General features: G+C 51.5%; 1 protein-coding gene across 1 annotated transcript; it reads left to right on the top strand.

The window, feature by feature from the left end:
• Positions 1–3,515: 3,515 nt before the first annotated feature.
• On the top strand, positions 3,516–12,866 carry SNCB (synuclein beta). The gene is made up of 6 exons (XM_053567310.1): positions 3,516–3,780; positions 4,368–4,497; positions 7,672–7,713; positions 7,918–8,036; positions 11,769–11,858; positions 12,231–12,866. Exons 2-6 carry the CDS (start codon positions 4,377–4,379, stop codon positions 12,261–12,263), a joined length of 405 nt encoding a protein of 134 aa, XP_053423285.1. The 5' UTR covers positions 3,516–3,780; positions 4,368–4,376; the 3' UTR covers positions 12,264–12,866.
• Positions 12,867–18,575: the final 5,709 nt, after the last annotated feature.

The following is an 18,575-nucleotide window of genomic DNA, read 5'->3' as shown; positions in this document are numbered from 1 at the left end:
GTGAAACCCTGCCTTGAAAGAACAAAACAAAACAAACAAACAAAACCCAAAGATGATAAATATTGGAAATGTATAACTTCCTAATTATTTTACTATTATAAATCCCTTAGGATTATTTTTATCTATATTATCTGTATTATGAAAATACTATATAATTGAACCAATTCTTTGTTCAGGGACATCACACTGATAGGTTGAAATTGACTATGGTGGGAGTATTTATACTACAGCTATTGGCAAACCCTACAAATCTAGATGGTCCCTCCCAACCCCAACCCCTCCCGGACCTCAACCTTGGAGAGCCATTGGTGCTATTTGTTAAAGACTCCCAAGAATACCATGACTCCAATCTATGCCTGAAACCAGTCTGGAGTGCTCTCCTGGGCTCTGGGCTCAGATATAGTACTGTCTGCAGGGCACCTCCTCACATGTCTATTATGCTCCAAACAAGCCCATTGTCATCCCCCTAAGCTGCTCCACACCCTCAATGCCTATTTCATTTTCCAGCATCATTAATCACACTATTATTCAAGCCAGAAATCTAGGAATTTTCCTAGATTCATGGCTTTCCCTCTTGCCCAACACATAAGAAGTCACCTCCTCAGTGACACCAAAATCTCTCCCTGACTCAGGCTTTCTTATCCCTCTTGTGGACTCTGCCCCAGTTGCTTACTGATCTTTCTACCCCAGCTTTGTCCTCTTCCAACCCACTTCCTCTTTGCCCAGAAAAAATGCAAATCTCATTAGGTTGCTCTTGTGCTTCTTTAAGTGACATATACAGACATCCTTCCTCTTGTCTTCTTTCTCTCTTCCTCCTCTCTACTCTCTTCTGGTCAGTCCTTCATCCTTCCTCTTCATCACATACTCTGACATTCAGAGGCTCTTAATCTCAAGCCACAGAAATCACTTCTGGCTGATTTAAGCAGTTGATGAGTTTATTAACAAATACTAGGGGGAGGCGCCTGTGGCTCAAAGGAGTAAGGCACCGGCCCCATATGTTGGAGGTGGCAGGTTCAAACCCAGCCCTGGCCAAAAACAGCAAAAAAACAACAAATTCTAGGGAGCTCAAAGACTCTCCCGGATGGCCAGAGAATCCACCTTGGAGATCACAGCCTGTAATGCCCCAAATTCCACTGCCCAGCAGACCCATGGAGATTTCCTTGACACTATGGCTGAGCATGGACAGTGCAGCTTGTCCTGTTGGTGCTGGGCACTTCTAGAATGAATGCTACTGTTGCCACCATCAACATCACCTCTTGTACCACATGAGACTCCCCACTTCCCTGCTGTTTCCAGGCAGTAGCTTCAGGTTCTGAGTGTGGGGCTGGTGAGTGTGAGGCTGCACCTGTCAGTCACATGTCCTGGCTGCAAGGAAGACTGGGAAAGCAAGTATTTGGCAGTGTCAGCTCTTAGATGGGAAAATGGGCCTCCTAAGGTGAGGGTCCTCCAAGCACAGAATAGTGGCAATTCCAATGCAAAGAGGCCGAAAATAATTCCCATGTTAGTTTTTAAAAACCTGAACAAAATCAAACAACACATAGAGGGAAGGTGATAGAATATAAAACTTCCCTCCCTGAGCCCTCTCAGTTCTATTTCTCAGGGGCAGCTACAGTTAATGGTTTTTTGGAAGTCCTTGCAGATGTATTCTTTGTATATCTGTCTATAAATAACCATGTACACATCTGTATACAAGGAGTTTGTGTGTAATGTATATAGTGTGTGACAAGTATGTATATATTAATATATAATATATATTTCCATACATAGAAAATTATAATTTTCCTTGCTTCTCCCACTTAACACCATATCTTGACATGCTCCCATGTCAGCCCACATGGGTTCATCCTTTCTAACCACAGCATAGCATTTCACTAGGTAGAAATCCCATGATTAACTAGCTAGTTCTCTACAGATAGTCATTTAGATTATTTTCACTTTTTTGCTACAATAAACCATGCTACAGTGAACATCCTGCACAAATGTCTGTGCACTTGTGTGTATAGAGATCCATGGATCAATTCCTGGAAGGGGTGCTGTTGGCTCAAAAGGAGCATGCGTTTATGCTTTTGGTAAATACTGCCAAATTGCCTTCTAAAAAGTCTGCCACTTTGCAGTCCTACCAGAGGCTTGTGAACATTTTGTCCTCCAGGCCTTGTAAAGTCTGACTGCAGGCAGCTCCCTCATCTGATTACCTGTCACTTATACACCCTGCATTTCTGGCCACAGTGTGTTTGCTTATGGTGTACCCACAGCCTAAACTCCCCCTTCCCCCTAGTCAGCCTGATGAAATCATAAGGCCCCAGCTCAGATGTCATCATCTCCTCTTCATGGCCTTCCCAGACTCCTCCAAGCTGCCAGCGTCCCTGTCCTCTGGGATCCTGCAGTTTCTCAGGCATAGTGCTCTTCTTGGCACCAACTGAGGGTCTTGGCACTCTATGACTGTATACTTGGCACTCTATGACCATTTGGACGATCTCCACTACAACCATATAAAAACGTGGTCACCGGCTCCTCGCCTGTAGCTCAGCAGTTAGGGCATGGCCACATACCCCAGGGCTGGCGGGTTAGAACCATGCCAGGTCCTGCCAAACAACAATGACAACTACAACAACAACCAATAGCCCGGCATTGTAGCTGAGGCAAGAGAATCACTTAAGCCCAAGAGTTTGAGGTTGCTGTGAGCTGAGTTGCCATAGCACTCTACTGAGGGCAACATATAGAGACTATCTCAAAAAAAAAAAAAAAAAGTGGTCACCTCCTCTTTCTCCTCCCTCCATCCTGGCTCTGCCTTTTATTGTTCCTGAGCACAGTCCTGCCTCAGGGTCTTTGCACTTGTAGTTCCCTCTCTGCGGATCTTGCTGTCTCTCCGTCTTGGCTTTGGTACCTCCCTGGGGTCTCTGCTCCAATTCAGCACCTTACAGAGGCCGTCCCTGACCACTCTGCCTCAAACACTCGTCTAAGCCCTCTGTTACGGCACCGTTTTATTTTCTTCATACCATTTCTCACAAACTGAAATAACCTTGTTTGGCCCAAGTGTTGATACATTTATTTGCTGTTTTGACGCCTTTCTCTGAGCGCGCGCGCACCCCCCCCCCGCCCTCCCATGGAAAGCTCCCTCAGAACAGGAACCTTGTTTGTCCTTTCCCCTGCTTGAACTGGGGAACCTGTACCACTTGTCTAAGCGCTCAATAAACTTTTCTTGAGTTAGCCATCCTTGTTTTACAGAAGAGGAAACTGGCATTCAGAAAAGAAAAGCTGAGTAGCCCAAGTCCCACAGTTAATAAAAAGCAAAGCGGAGATTTGAGCCCATCTCAACCCTAAAGCCAGCCACTTTATTTCTTCCCTACTCTTAGAACTCCACATTGTCCCTCTTCCCCCATCTCCCTACAGACTACACGAGTCTCAAGCTCCCGAATCCCCAGCAGGGAGACCAGAGCTCGCCTGGGGAGACTCGCCTGCTACGCGCTGTCACCCTCCCCGCCCCCTGTCAGTCAGGCGGAGGGGGCGGTGCGGCCGCCAGAGGGGGCGCTGAGCTCAGAGCTGCCGCAGCGTCGGAGCCGGAACCGAGCGCGCGAGCTAGCAGGGCGCGAGGAACTAGCTGTGGCTGCCGACGCACCCTAGACCTGGCACTGCTGAGACGCTGCTCAGGGCCCGCAACTGAGCGCCTGGCCACGGCCGGATCCCCCACCGGCTTCGAGTCCATCCCGGCCCGGCCTAGCCGAGCACCTGAGTCCGTCCGCCGCAGCCGCCGCTCCATCCCCTGCCCGGGCCCTTATCCAGGTGAGGCGGCCGGGGACCTGGGAAGGGGAATGGGCTGGGGATGGAGAGGGGACTGGGGTGGAGGGAGGAAGGGGGTGGAAGATAGAGAGGGGCCTAGGGTGAGAGGGGGCGCCGGTGGGCGCGCGTCAGTGTGCACCCCGGAGTATGTGTGTCTGCAGCTGTCTGGGTGGCCGTGTGGACGTGCACCCGCGCCCGTGTGTGCTGAAGTGTTCATGCGCGGCTGAGCGTCTGCGTGTCCTGTATGTGCACGTGAGCATGTCCGTGGTGTATGTTTGCGTGCATGACCGTGTGACTCTGTCATGTGTGTACAGGAAGCCCCGGGTCTTCGCGCCAAGCCAGTGCTCCGGTTTTGCGGGGCTGCAGGTTGCAGGGTCCCGGAAAACCGAGGCGGTGGCCCCTCCCGCGTCCCCGGGTTTCAAGGACGCTAGGACTCTCTGCGGCCCATAGGCCTTGCACTGGGGGAGTGGGGGCGAGGCGGGAGGGGAGTCTGGGCCCAGAAAGGCAATGCAGTCTCAGGGAGAGCTGGGAGGAGTTGGGCTGAGGGTGCGGGGCCAACGCACCGGTGCCCGTTTGTTCGTCCTCCTCAGGCCGCCAGGATGGACGTGTTTATGAAGGGCCTGTCCATGGCCAAGGAGGGCGTTGTGGCTGCCGCTGAGAAAACCAAGCAGGGGGTCACCGAGGCAGCAGAGAAGACCAAGGAGGGCGTCCTCTACGTTGGTGGGCAAGGCAGGGGTGGGGGGTGGGGAAGGGGCTTGGTTGAGGGGCTCAGGTGTTCTCCAAGGGTCTGGGGCTGGGTTCTCTGGGGACAGGGGGCCTGGGCTGGAGAATATGAGTCAGCAGATGGGGCTGGGTCAGCAGGGGTCACTGGGGACATAGCCTGCAGATGGAAGCCTTTAGTCCTCTGATGCAAAAAGGGGACAGAGTAGGGGTTGGTGACAGTGGAGTTCAGCTGAAATGCCAGGGACCAATGCAGGGATCAAAGTAACAAGCTTCCTTTTTCTTAGTATCACTATTAATAACTACCTGGAACCCTTATTCTGGGCTAGGTATGTATAAAGTGCTGTGACATCCATTACCTCTTTTAATTCTCCCAGCCCATTATACAGATCAGGGAAACTGGGGTTCCCAGAGTGTAAACACCTTGCCCAAGGTCACACATATGTCAGAATATGAAGCTCAAATTTGAACCCAGCTTTATGGATTCTGAAGCCCCAACCCCTCCCCTCATGGGCCCTCCCTCCAGGCCTCCTCTCCAGCTACCTGCAAGGTTCAGGTGCTCCCCAGGCCCTGCCACCTCCCAGTGCCTGGGGTCCCTCTATTGCCATCTCTCCTCCAGATCCACCCTCCTTGAGGTTGCCAGCCAGTGTCAGGAGAAAGGCCAAGTGGTTAAAAATCTCACCCCAAATGTGAAAGGACTGAGCCTACAGGTCATGCATTTAAGAGAAATACGACTGGAAGCTGACATTTGTTAAACCTATACATAGTGATTCAGGGCTTGCTTATGTTAAGAAGATGTAATTATTCCCAATGCATGCTGAATCACTTGCCTAGGGTCGTGGCAGTCTTAGATTGTGGTAACTTGAAAAATATTTGGTGGCCACTTAACGGTATGACAGGCATGTGGATGTTGGGAATGTAACCGTGAACAGGAGGCAAAGGTGCCTGCTCTCCTGATGGTGATTTAGAGCATTTCAGTAGTGGGATTTGACATTCAGTGGCTTCGGGTGGGGACCACATTTGGGTAGGGTGAAAAGAGGAGCTACCCAAGAAGATGGCAAGGAACCAAGTAGGGGGTTGGGGGATGAAGAAAAGGCCAGTGCAGTGGCCCTGAGGTGGGCTGGAGAGTGGAGGGCAGGAAGCAGCTGCAGGAGATGAGATCAGAGAGGTGGGCAGGAGCCAATTCACCAGGGACCCTTGTAGGCCTGGGCAGTGCAAAGCATAATTTTAACTGCCATGAGAGACCATAAACAAGGGACTGCCATGATCTGATTTCAGTTTAGAAAAGTCCCTTGGGCCACCGGGGACAGAACGATTTGCAGGGAGGCCTGCTGGGAGGTAGCATAGCCCCCAGATGAGGGTGACTTCAGTGAAGGCAGTGGTGACAGAGACTGGGAGAAGGATTGAGCCCATATCTGCCTGACTCCAGCCCTGGACTCCCCCCTGCCTCCTTCCAAAGGCTTTCACTCAGGTTAGTCCCTAGTACTCTGTCTTTGCTATGGACTCTGCCCCTCTAAGACTTGCTCTTTTCTCTTAGGCTGGTACCCCTTTCCCACCTTCTCCCCTGCTGAGGAGCCCCCATGTTCTCTAGTCCCTACGTGTTAAAGCCTCAGCTCCTCATAGCTTGCCATTCACTGCCTTTCACAATCCTGCCTGTGTCTATCTACATTTCTCACCATACACATGGCTGTGGGCATCCAGAGGGCCCTGAAAGCACACCTCTCTGTGCCTTCTCTGCATGGGCCTCTGAGCTTGGGATACCCTCTCCACTCTCCTCACTGATATCCACCCGTTCCCTAGTTCCCTAAACCTGGATAGTCCCCTCCCCCCAATTTGAGGTCCAGCAACTAAGTCTTTTCTGCTCTTTCCCTCCCAGACAGTGAGCAAGTGGTCCAGGGCCTGGCACAGAGCACATGCAAACAAGAGTTTTCGGGGGGGGAATAAAGAGGGCCTGCAGCCCCCCATTTCTGGGTTTGCTTCACTCCAAGAACTCTGTCTTCCCATGCCACCCTCAGCCTGCCCAGACACCCATTTTGGGCTCTATCAGAAGTTGTCTGGGATGCCCCACTCCCTTGAAGTCACTCCCCAGATCAGGCCCTTGGCCTTTTCCAACAGCCCCCCATTTTGTTGTGACCAAGTTGCTACCCTCCTGGGAAGGACCAACCATTGCTGTGGCTACCAGTCTCAATCGGCAGATCACTTTTAGTCCCACCCAAGGCAGCCCTCACTTTGGTCAGAAGGAGGGTTCTACACTTTGTTAGAGTCCATAGAGGAGATGGGGCGGCGGGGGTGGGGGGTGGGGGGTGCGGGCAGTGAGATGTGGACAGTCATGCAGTGGCGGTGTCAGGGAAACTTTCTGTTTTTTGAGACAAAGTCCCACTTTGCTGCCCTTGGTAGAGTGCAATGGCATCATAGCTCACAGCAACCTCAAACTCTTGAGCTCAAGTAATCCTCTTGCCTCAGCTTCCCAAGAAGCTGGGACTATAGGCGCCCGTCACAACACCTGGCTATTTTTAGAGATGGGGTCTCACTCTTGCTCAGGGTGGTCTGGAACTCCTGAGCTCAGGCAATCTGCCTGCCTTGGCCTCCCAAAGTGCTAAGATTATAGGTATGAACCAGTGTGCCTGCCCAGCCTGGGAACTTTCAAAGTATAGAGCTTTGTTGCCTTACAACGCTGACCCCATTGCCACCCCCTCCTATCCTGGATTGAGTACTCACAGAGTGCCTGGTAGCTGAAATTTTGGACTCAGAATGATCTGAACTTGAATGCCAGTTCAGTTGCTTCCTAGCTGTGGGCCCCTCCTTGAGCTTTTGTTTTGTGTCTATGAACCAGGATAATGTCAGCAGCTGCCTCTCAGGGCTAGAGAGAGATGAAATGAAACAGGGAGAGTAAAGTGCTTTGCCTGGCGCTGGTACACAGCCAACATCACTAGAGGGGTGTGAGTATTATATGAGGCGGGAAAGAACCAGAAGTCCAGAGGACAAGAGGATGAGGGGCTCCGTGCGGTGATGAGAAGAGTGAGTTAGCATGAGGGCAGGAGTTATGAGATGTGAGGATCCAAAGAGGCATGTTGGGTCAGAGTCCCTCTGTCCACTCTGTCACCACTGTTCTGTGCTAGAATCTCTGTTCCCTCAGGTCAGAGCCCTTATATGTGCTCCTTTTTCTTCCTGCAGGAAGCAAGACCCGAGAAGGGGTGGTACAAGGTGTGGCTTCAGGTACCAGCCCAGCCCTAGGATAGCCCCATTCTCTCACCCCAGCCTGTGATCTGGCCGGGAACCAGAGGGCAGGGGCAGTGGACTCCCAACACTCCTGTGGGGGATGTGCCATGGGAGGACGGGCCCCAGGATACTGAATAGGGGGCATCTATGCCTCCTTCACCCTGGTTCCCAAACCCCTTCCCCACTCCCTTCCTGCTCCAGTGGCTGAGAAAACCAAGGAGCAGGCCTCACATCTGGGAGGAGCTGTGTTCTCTGGGGCTGGGAACATCGCAGCGGCTACAGGCCTGGTAAAGAAGGAGGAATTCCCCACCACTATGAAGGTGAGTGATCTTCCCACCACACACATAACACACACACATCAGGCACACAAAGAAACCTGCCACCATCTGCCCCCACCTCCCAGCCTGGGTCACAAGCCGCCTTGCCTCATGTTCTGCTGGGCTGTGCTAGATTCAGCTCAGAATGAGTTTGAATGAAGGTGTGCATGGGAGTGATACTCCCTGTGACAGGGACCCAGACCTGCCCGTCTGCATGTATCCTGCTTGTCAGTGTGACCCAGACTATTTCTGGCCATGTCTGTATGTGTCACTGATTGTTCATTCATTTCTTTTCATTCAACAAATATCCATGTCAGAGAGGAATTATTCTGAAGGTTGCTGCAGTGAATAGGTTCCTATGTTCATGTAGCTGACATCGCAGTGGGAGAAGATAGACAGTAAAAAGAAAGCCGACGAGCAAGACGATTTCAGACAGGGATGATGGCTCTAGGAAAGAGACAGCAAGGGTGATGGGATACAGAGTCAAGAGGTGAGAAGGCTACTTTAGCTGCAGGGGCCATTTGAGCTGACACTCAAGATATGAGAGAGAGGCAGGCATGAGATATAATGTATGGGAAGTATGTTCAGGTAGTAGGAAAGGCAAGTACAAAGACCCTGAGGCAGGTGTGAGCAGGAGCAAGCCATGAGGGGTGGCGGTGGCCTGTATATCACATGTTTGTGCAGGTATGTTTGCCTATGGGAGTGGTCCTGGCTACTTGTGCGTGCATGGAGACAGAGGCCCCCATTAGGAGTCCCCCCGTAGGGTAAGAGCTGTGAGCTCTGGAGCCCTCAGAGCTGCGTTTGAATCCCAACTCCACTACTTACTGGTTGCATGACGCTGGGAAGTCCTACCATATCTTTGAGTCCAATTAGTTGCTTATAAAATGGAAGATGAACACAATAGGAGTCTTATGCAGATTGGAGATAATATAGATTAGAGGTTCTCAAAACTTGAGGGTCTGAATCAGAATCATCAGGAGGCCAGGTAAGAATCAGAATCATCAATCAGCATCAGAATCATCAGGAGGCCAGGTTAGAATATAGATTGTGGGTCCCGTTCCTAGAATTTATGATTCATAGGTCTGCGGCAGGACCCGAGAATTTGCATTTCTAACAAGTACCTAAGAGATGTTAATGCTGTAGTTCTGGGGAACATACTTTGAGAACCTCTGATATAAAGAGCCTGGCTTGCATACAGTGACTGCCCAGTAAGAGATGATAGCCACGTGGGGAATCATGTGACCATGGGTGTGTGTGGAGCATACCACCATGACAGTGTGCTCTGTGGACCTATAATGTATATATGTGTGTACAAGCATTCCTCTCCTGTGTGCTCCGTGCCTGTCCAACACATGCAGACTCTGCCTCCATAGGAATGGGGGCTCATATTCCAACATTTGGTTGGGTGATCAGTGTGCATTCAGCATGAGTGTATCCATCGGGTGTGGGAGACCCCATACCACCCCCCACTCCAGACATTTTGCACAGCTGTCGGAAGTCTAGGTCTTGACTCAGAAGTTCTAGCTCAAGTCTGGCCTCTGCATTTTACCACTAGTGTGATTCCCATTTCTTACAATCATATTACCAGTAATTGTTCTCATTCATTGATCTCTTGTGTGAATAGGCACTGTCCTAGACATTTTATATGGAGTAACTCATTGACTCTTCACAATGTCTCTATGAGCCAGGCACAATAACTAGCCTGGAGAAGCTAAGATGAAGAAACTGAGGCTCAAAGAGGTGAAGTGACTTGCTTAAGATCCCAGGTCCTGCCTGCCTTATAAGGTGATTGGTAGGATAAGCTCAGGTCTATGTCCTGGGAGTCATTTGGTGCTGACACAGGGCCAGGCCCTGTGCCGGGAAGTGGCATGCAGAGAGAGACAGATCCAGCCTGACATGTTGGCCTTGAGGCTGTCTGTGATGGGCCTTTGCTCAGAATAATTTCTCTCCAGCTGCCTTCCTCCTACTAGTACTTGTTGACATCTCAAGGCTGCTCTCTCAAGGGAGCTCAAGATAATAGAGTTATAATCCAAACGACAGCCCTTTGAGGCCCTGGGATATGGGGGAGCCCATGTAAGTCCATGGTCAGCATTTCTGAGACTCTCCCAGCTTATTTTCCATCCATCATCGTGGAATCCTCACCATACTCCCACAAAGCAGAGGGCTATCCTTGTTTCCCATCAGAGGCTGCTGAGATTAGAGGTGAAATGACTTGCCTGAGCCAGCTAGCTAGTGAGTACCAAGGCTGAAATTTTTTTTAAGTGAACTTTTTACTGAAGTACAACATATAAGCAGAAAACCTACAGTTCCAGGCCATTTTCACAAAGAGAACTCCCCTATATAACCAGCAGCCAGCTCAAGATAGAAATCCTACCCCTAAGGCCAGGACTAGGGTGAAACAAAGGAGGTGTCTGGGGACTCACTTGTGGGGGTCTCATTTGCCTGGCTTCCAGAGCAAGTTCCTCCTTAATGTTTGCCTCCTCCAAGGGGAGCTGCTTCCTGACTTGTGTCACCACTAATTAGTGGGTGTTTTCCAACTTCATGTAAATGTTATCATAATGTACATGGCTCCTCTCTAACTAGCTTTGTTCATTCAGCAGTAAGTTGTGTTCTTGTATGTATTGTTATTCTTCATTCTTGTGTAGTATTGTGTGAGTACCCCACAGTGTTGGACATTTGTGTTGTTTGTAAACAATGTGCTCAAGCTCGGATTTTGCCGGGCTTTTTAACCCTATGTTTCTTCCCTGGGTTCTGGTCACAGCTGGGTGACTTGGGAACAAATTTAACATTTCCCTACCTCCTGGGCCTTGTCAGACCTATCTGTACAATGGGGGAAATAAGCCAGGTCAGGAGCTTCAAATTCATGTGCTTACTGAGCCCACCTAGACAGGTACATGAAGGAGCTGAAGCTGCCTAGATGGGATTGAGGCAACCAGAGTGCAGACGTGGTCAGTGCCAGCCCACACAAGGCTTTGTATAGCCATGCAGGTACCCCAGGCTACCTTATGTGCAGACAGCTCAGTCCTGTGTTTATGCACATACATGTGTTCACCTGCAGGTGGCTGGCCATGTGTCTGGCAGCTCTCCCCCTCCCCCATGCATGCCCACTGGTCTGTGCCTGTCTGGGCAGCAGATGCAAGGGGGAGGGGAGAGTCTTAGCTCACACATCCAAGCAACACCATGAGCTGTTGCTTCCAGCTTATCTTAAAATAGCAACAGCTGAAGAAACCAGGCCACACAGGGCCCTGGGGGAGGGATGGGTGGTAGGTGGCAGGGGAATGGCTCAGTATCCCTGCCCAGCCCTGTCCCTGAGGCTCCATCTCCCTCCAGCCCAGTGGAGCCCCCAGAGCCATCTCTGGGGTCCCAATACCCAGCAGAGAGCGTGACACAAAGGACTGAGGGATAAATAAGTGGCTGAAAGTGCTATCTGTTCCCCTCCAACCCATCAGCCCAAATGGTGGAATTGCAGAAGGCTGCCAGGTGTGAGGGGTGGGGAGGTGGGAGGTATGGAGAGCCTAGCTACCCTCCACACCCTCAACTGACTGGGGAGGGGGGCTTCACCCTTCACATCTCCATCCCACTTCCAAGGCACTCCAAATAAAACTAATTAAAAATTCTTGCACTGCCAGCCTACCCTACCCTTCCCCACTCTTCTAATCAGCCAAAAGCTTACCAGCATAGGAATTTGGGGGCATCCTGGCTGCCCTCACCAGCCCTGCCCTTCTCTGCCCACAGCCAGAGGAAGTGGCCCAGGAAGCTGCTGAGGAGCCACTGATTGAGCCCCTGATGGAGCCAGAAGGGGAAAGTTATGAGGAAACACCCCAGGTGAGAGGGCAGTGAGGCTGGGTGAGGCTTTGGACATCTGGGAAAGTTGCTGCTGTCCTTGGCTGGCACGGGAGGTCCCTGGCATTATAAGGTTAGGCCAGGGAGCTTCAGTCTCCCAAGTTTAAACCAAGCCCTAGAAGGTGGAAGCAGGGAGGGGATAACAGATGGGGCCTCGTCCTGGCCCCAGACACCCGTGCTCAGTAATACCTAATTGACCCCAACTTCTAGGTTCCTCAGCTGCCCAGGGGGAGGGGCATGAACTGCACTGTTCTTTCTTGAGGGGGAGGGCTCTTGGTCCCAGAACTTGGCCACATGGTCTCCAACGCGCCTCCCTTTTGCTCTTCTCTACTCCACCCCGTCCCTCTGATGCAGGAGGAATATCAGGAGTATGAGCCAGAGGCGTAAAGGGCCCAGGACGGCCCCCCACCAGCAGCACAATTACCCACCCACTCCCAACCCCGTCTCTGCCCCATCCCCCAGAGCCAGGGCTGTCCTTCTATCCCTTCTCCCCCAAACACGAGATCTTCCTTCTGCTCTGAGGCGACCCCTCGGAGCCTGTGTTAGTGTTTGTTCATCTGTCTGTCCCACCCGCCCGCGTCCAACCCTAGGACGTGGATAAGGCTAGGGCTGCAGTCGCGGCTCGCCCCATCCAGTCCAGTGTCTGCGCGGATGTAGCATGTTCTATGTGTTTTTAAAAGAAGATTGGGAAGCAAAGGCTCCTCCCCCACTACAACAGAGAGCTCTCCCAGGGCTTCTCCGGCTGCCCCAGAGCACAGCACCCACCCCACTCCCACATTGTCACCAAGAGCCTCTTTTTTTGTTTGTTTTAACCAAAACCAGGAGCTAGGCTGTGCCATACCCCCTCCCTCAGCCAGCCCGGTCGGAGCGCGGGCGTCGTGTGTTTTGATTGTGGCATGAAGAGTCCCCCACACCCCAGTGTGAGCGTGTCCCGGGCGGGCGGGCCCGGCCGCCCCCCGCGTGTCCATGAATAAAGCCAATCTGTCTGTAGCCAAAGCCGCACGGGCTGGGCTGGGGTCCGGGTGGCGGCGGCACTCGGAAGCGGCTGGTCTTGCAGGTCTGAGTCCGCCTTACATTCAAGCCCAGGTACAAGACTCGGGCCTCCATTTCTCCATCTCCTACCATCCCCCCAGATGACAGAGAACTGGGAGGGTTCCTCCAAGCTTGGAACAAGCAGTCGGCTGGGAGCCTGGAAGGTGGCCTCGGGCGCCACCTGCTGGGCCGTAGAGTGCCTGCCGGGAGTGCTGGGTCCAAAGGAGCTCCGCGCCGCCACAACCGTGGGCTTCATCCGCTCACACCTCGCAGCACGCGCAGCGCAGGCGTGCGGGTGCCCAGCACAAGAACCAAGTCGGTAGCACCCACCCTGGCCGGCACGCACGCTGGCCAACACGTGCAGAACTCCACTCCTTTTCATTTGCACATGCGCCGCGGAAAAGTCCTTGGAAACCAGCAGCGCAGGCGCGGAAAGACCTCTCCTTTTAACGACGTGTACACGCACAGCCACCCCTGCACACCTGTCCAACTCAGAAAAACCTAAGGGGAGGGGAAATGGGCAGTTGTCCCAAAAGAGAGAGAAGCTTTGACATCCGATGCTTCTCCAATTTCCTTCATTCTCCGCACCCCCGCCCCAAAGGCGCCCGAGAGTTTGAGGCATCCGTTGAGGTGGGCGAGGGTCCGCGGAAGCTGGACAGGAACCTTGAGCCCATTAGGACCAGCACTAGGGGGCCCTCAACACCGCCTAAGATCGCCTGAGAGGGCGACGGAAAAGCGGCGGGCTCTGCACAGAGGCCCCGCCCCTCATGCGAAAGCACCACCCTAATTGGCACAGAAGCTCCCGGCATGAGCGCCCGCCCTCACCAATGCGTAGACCCCAGCGCCCGCCTGCAGCGCCCCCGCTTTTTTGCCGCAGAGGCTCTCAGCGCTGCGGTAGTGGCCCCGCCCCCGGCCTGCGGGAGAGGCGCTTAGCTTTGCCGCAGAGGCCCCTAACCTCGCCTGCGCGAGACCCCGCGGGCTTCTATGCCTTGGTCTTCCTAGATTCCGTGCCGAAGCCCCGCCTCACCCTCCAACCCCAAAGCTGAAAGAAACTTACTCTATTTAGTTAGCTCCCCAGTGTTAGCACCAACTCCTTACCTGAGTTGTTGGGGGCAAGAGGTGATGCCAAGCCTGGGAAGTCCTTGAACACCACTGGAGACTTTTCGGCTCGGGTCACCTTGGCCTGCAATGTAGAGGCCTTTACTTCCCAAAGTAGGAGGCAGCTGGCAGACGTGTGCATAGGGAGAACAAACCGGTGGACTTGGTTGGATTCTGTGACTCACTTACGTGAGGATGCCAGGAGCTCCAACTCACAATCTGCAGGGATTGCAAACTCATGGCCCTCAGGCTGAATTTGGCCTGTAAATATATTTAATTTGCTAGCACATGTTTTGAAATAATTTAAATTTGAATACCTTTGGGTTAGGCAAACCTTTTCCAGTTGGCCAAGGTCTTTTCCCTCCCTTTTTTATTACACCCTTCCACTTCATTCTTTTTCATGAACTGCCTGCCCCCCCAAAACTGAGTTTGCAACCTTCTATCCAGCTACCATCACTTGATCTCCACTTTTTTTTTTATTTTATTTATTTATTTTTTTTGTAGAGACAGTCTCACTTTATGGCCCTGGCATCACACAGCTCACAGCAACCTCCAACTCCTGGGCTTAAGTGATTCTCTAGCCTCAGTCTCCTGAGTAGCTGGGACTACAGGCGCCCGCCACAATGCCCAGCTATTTTTTTGGTTGCAATTCAGCCGGGGCCGGGTTTGAACCCTCCACCCTCGGTATATGGGGCTGGTGCCTTACTGACTGAGCCACAGGCGCTGCCCCTGATCTCCACTTTTAAATGGCAAAACCAGGTTCATCATCTGGCCTGTAGGGAGATTTATTCTTCCTTTCTGGATGCCAAGCTCCACACCTGGCCCTACTGAGAATGGTTCTGCTCCAAGACCAGTGTTCTCATCTGCCAGGGTCACTTTAAATGTATTCCAGGCACTGGCCTAGAAATGTCAGCAGAAGATGCCAGCCCTGTGTCAGATGGCAGCCCTGACTCTGGAAGTGTGTGGGCCCACACGGCTCATGAGCCGTTCCCTTGTGACAAAAACCAAAGCATTTCCCAAGCTCCTAGTATATCCCAAGCATACAACATTTATCTCCAGTAATTTTACTTGGAACTCCCATGAGGGCAGTTATTAGCCTCAGTTACTGATAAGAGAATGAAGGCCCCATAGAGGCAGTCACTTTTCCTAGGTCACACTGCTGGGAAGTGGCAAAGGCCACATTCAGCCCCAAGCCTAACTACAAAGCCTAACTCCTTCGGAATTTCCAAAAGGGGCTTGCTCTGTCTCTAAAGGGAGACAAACAAAAACTGTCGACAACAAGAAAATGTGAAAGCAGCAGTGAGGAGTTTACAGACACTTGTGCAATGTCATGGAGACCAGTAACGAGATTGTGTGCGCATGTGGGTTTAAGCTGCGTATGCACACTTACATATGGGGTATGGACATGCAGGCATGCTGAATATGCATCTGTGTTCACAAATGTACATGAATGTTGTCCATGCATGTTATGTGTTCATTTAGTCATCCAACAGTGAGCCTTGCACACCTGCTCTGTTCTTAGAAGTGAGGGGCTGCAGGGAACAGCCCTGCAGGTCACTGCTCTGAAATAACTCACCTTACAGCCATCAGAAAATGGTCAATAAATACAGGGGACAAGATAATTTTGAATTTTATGATGAACGTAAAACAGAGTGATGTGATAGACTGTGACAGAGGTGGTGGTGAGTAATGTTAAAATAGGGTGGCCAGGTTGTGTCTGAGGCAATGAGGCTGGGGCTGAAGCTTGAATGAGTAGAGTGGGCAGGGGAGGATCTGAGGGAGGGCACGCTATGGATGGTAGAGAAGCCTGCCTGTACTCTGGGGTGGGCATCAAGGCTGAGCCTGACCAGGCCACCTCTCCTGACCCACACTTTCCCTTCTTTTGCCTGTACTCTTTTCTCCATCTGGGCAGCTGTTCTCAACTCAGCCTGTTGAAATCTTTCCCTTTTTGAAGCTTTCCCTGGTCTTCTGACAAGCAGTGATTTTTTCCTCATCACCCCCATCTCACTTAGCTGTGCACACAGAGATTCCTTTCCACCCTTGGTGGCTCCCTAAGGGCCCTTGCTGGGTGCCTAACCTGAAAACTGCTCTGTCCCCCTGAGGAAGGTCTGGGGGCTGTCCCTATGTCCTCACCATTTGCCCATTTCTACCCATTCTTCTCCCTCACCCCTCCAGTAATGCAGCTCCACAGCTTTTCTGGAACTTTATTTTTGTTTTCTCCCTTCCCTATTTATAGCTCTCTCCCCTTCGAACCATCCCTGCATCCATCCCGTTGCTTAGAAACCAGCTCTGGGCTGAGGGTGGGTGAAGGCCAGGCTGAGCCCAGGCAGGGGGAAAAGGAGAGCTGTCACCCATGCACCCTCCCTCATCACCACCCCTGGGCTCCCAGAAGCCCACCCCCACCTTCTGCCCAGCACCCACTTTCTCTTTGAGAAAACAAAATATGACAAGTGGAGCTTTTGGTGAAGTCCTTCATGGCTTCTAAAGGGCATGATGAGCATGATTTGAAGTGTGCCTCTCAATAGCCTGCCCTGCTCAAGGCCTGGATCCATTTTTTCAGACGATGACAGTGAGGCTTCAGGAAGGAAATGACCCACAACCAAAGCCTTCTCAGCAGAATCTCCATGCTTTGGATTTGGTAGCCTTGGGATATTGGCCTGAAGTACTGAAAAGAAGACTTGACGGCATAAATAATTCCATAATTAATTGATCCATTCTGTAATCCATTAATTACAGAAGTGGAAAGAAAAATTTTGTGATGATCCTGCCACACACTAAGCCACTAGTCATGTCTCTGCCATGCCTCTGCTACACAACCTACCATTCTCTCTCCATACCCCTAACCGTGCCACTTTACTGTGGCCCCACCTTGACCTCCATATGCCTCCCACCTTGTTCCTACTGTGCCAACCTGCAGCTTGTCTAAGTAATTCCACAGATTGGACCAGGAGGCCTGAGCTTGCTTCCTGGCTCTGTCATCTCACCAACTGTGTGACACTGGACAGTGCACATAACCGCTCAGAGCCTTAGTTTCCTCAGCTCCAGAATAAGGATGCTAATTTCCATGCCACAGGACTAGAAGGAGAATGAAATGCAGATGAGAAAATGCTTTATAAACTGTTAAGTAGTATAAAACTTTGAGTGATCGACTATAATAGTTAACAGTGTTAGCCAAGTGTGGTTCATGCCTGTAATCCCAGCACTTTGGGAGGCCTAGACAGGAGAATCACCTGTTGCCAGGAGTTCAAGACCAGTCTGGGCAACATAGTGAGATCCTGTCTCTAAAACAACTTCAAAATTAGCCAGGCTTGGTGGTGTGTGCCTGTAGTCCCAGCTACTCAGAGGCTGAGGTGAGAGGATCACTTGAGCACAGTTCAAGGCTGCAGTGAGCTATGATTGTGTCACTGCACTTCAGGCTGGACAACAGATTGAGACCCTGTGTCTAAAAAAAAAAAAAATTGTTGTTAGTGGCAAGAGGCAGGGGCCTAACATGGGCCCTGGGATTAGAGAAGGAGCCTGGATCCAGGCAGAATGAGGAGTGTGGGTGGGGGTTGCCTGAGAGCACCCAGGGAGTGTTGAGGAGTAGCAGAGGGGAGCACAGAGGCCTTCTTGGGCCTGATTCCTCCTTCTCAAGAGCTCCATTTCCTACTATCTGCTGCTAATTCTCCATTCCTCCCCAAGGCCTAACCCTGCCTTCTAAATAGGCTCTCTGGGCAGAATGGGGGAAGGGGCTGCCCAGAAGCAGCTGGGCCATGATTCAACTTGAATCACCCATCCAGATCCTGGGCCCGCCCCCAGCCAGCCAGGGCCTGCAGCTGCTAGGGGTGAGGGGCTTGCAACAAGGGAGGGAGGGGCCTGTGTGGGCAGCAGGTTGTGTTCATATGTGCCCAGCCAGCGACTCTCAAGAACATCAGGGCAGCAATGTGAGGGCCTCAGTGGTGCATGTGAGATCAAGGTGCAGAAGGCAACCACATAAGCATCAGTTATCTAGGCTGATTGAGAAGGCAGGGTTTATGTGCATGCGTGTGTGCCTGCATACGTTGTGTGTGTGCAGGGATGTGCACATCAAGGGTATTGCATACATGTCTGTGTAGGGCTAATGATATGGTTGGAGTTTGACTCCCAGCATTGTTACTTTCTGGTTGTGTGACCCTGGTAAGTTACTTAACCTCCCTGAACTCCAATTTCCTCACCTATGAAATGGGAATTATTATAGTCTTGCCTCAGATGATTTTCCTTAAGAATTAAATAGCATAATTAAGAAAGACTAGAAAACACTTAGGCAGTCAGTAAATGCATCCTACCATCCTCCTCCTCAGCATCTAGGGTGCATTAGGTTATACCCTGCACCATGAGGATGGGTGTGTGTCTGGGTGTCTGGATTCAGATGTATGTCTGTGCAAGCCTCTGCAAGTGTTTCCAGAAGTGTGTGAATGTATGTCGTATGGGTATCCTTGAAGCAGACGCAGGAACTTTATAGAAAAGTTGAGTTTATATGGCATTGCCTGCCATATGTTACTTTCCCACCCTCACAGACAGAGCGCACACCTTCCTTGGGGTCTATAATTT

This window comes from Nycticebus coucang, chromosome 17 (genome assembly GCF_027406575.1).
Source record: "Nycticebus coucang isolate mNycCou1 chromosome 17, mNycCou1.pri, whole genome shotgun sequence".
Taxonomy (NCBI): Eukaryota; Metazoa; Chordata; class Mammalia; order Primates; family Lorisidae; genus Nycticebus; species Nycticebus coucang.
Note: the sequence above shows the minus strand (reverse complement) of the source record. Positions and strands in the feature narration are given on the sequence as shown.

Coding starts and splice junctions, on each gene's coding strand:
- SNCB (XM_053567310.1), top strand. CDS start 4,377: ATGGACGTGTTTATGAAGGGCCTGTCCATGGCCAAGGAGGGCGTTGTG. Junction 7,714..7,917: donor GGTACAAGGTGTGGCTTCAG/GTACCAGCCCAG, acceptor TTCCTGCTCCAG/TGGCTGAGAAAACCAAGGAG. Junction 11,859..12,230: donor GTTATGAGGAAACACCCCAG/GTGAGAGGGCAG, acceptor CCTCTGATGCAG/GAGGAATATCAGGAGTATGA.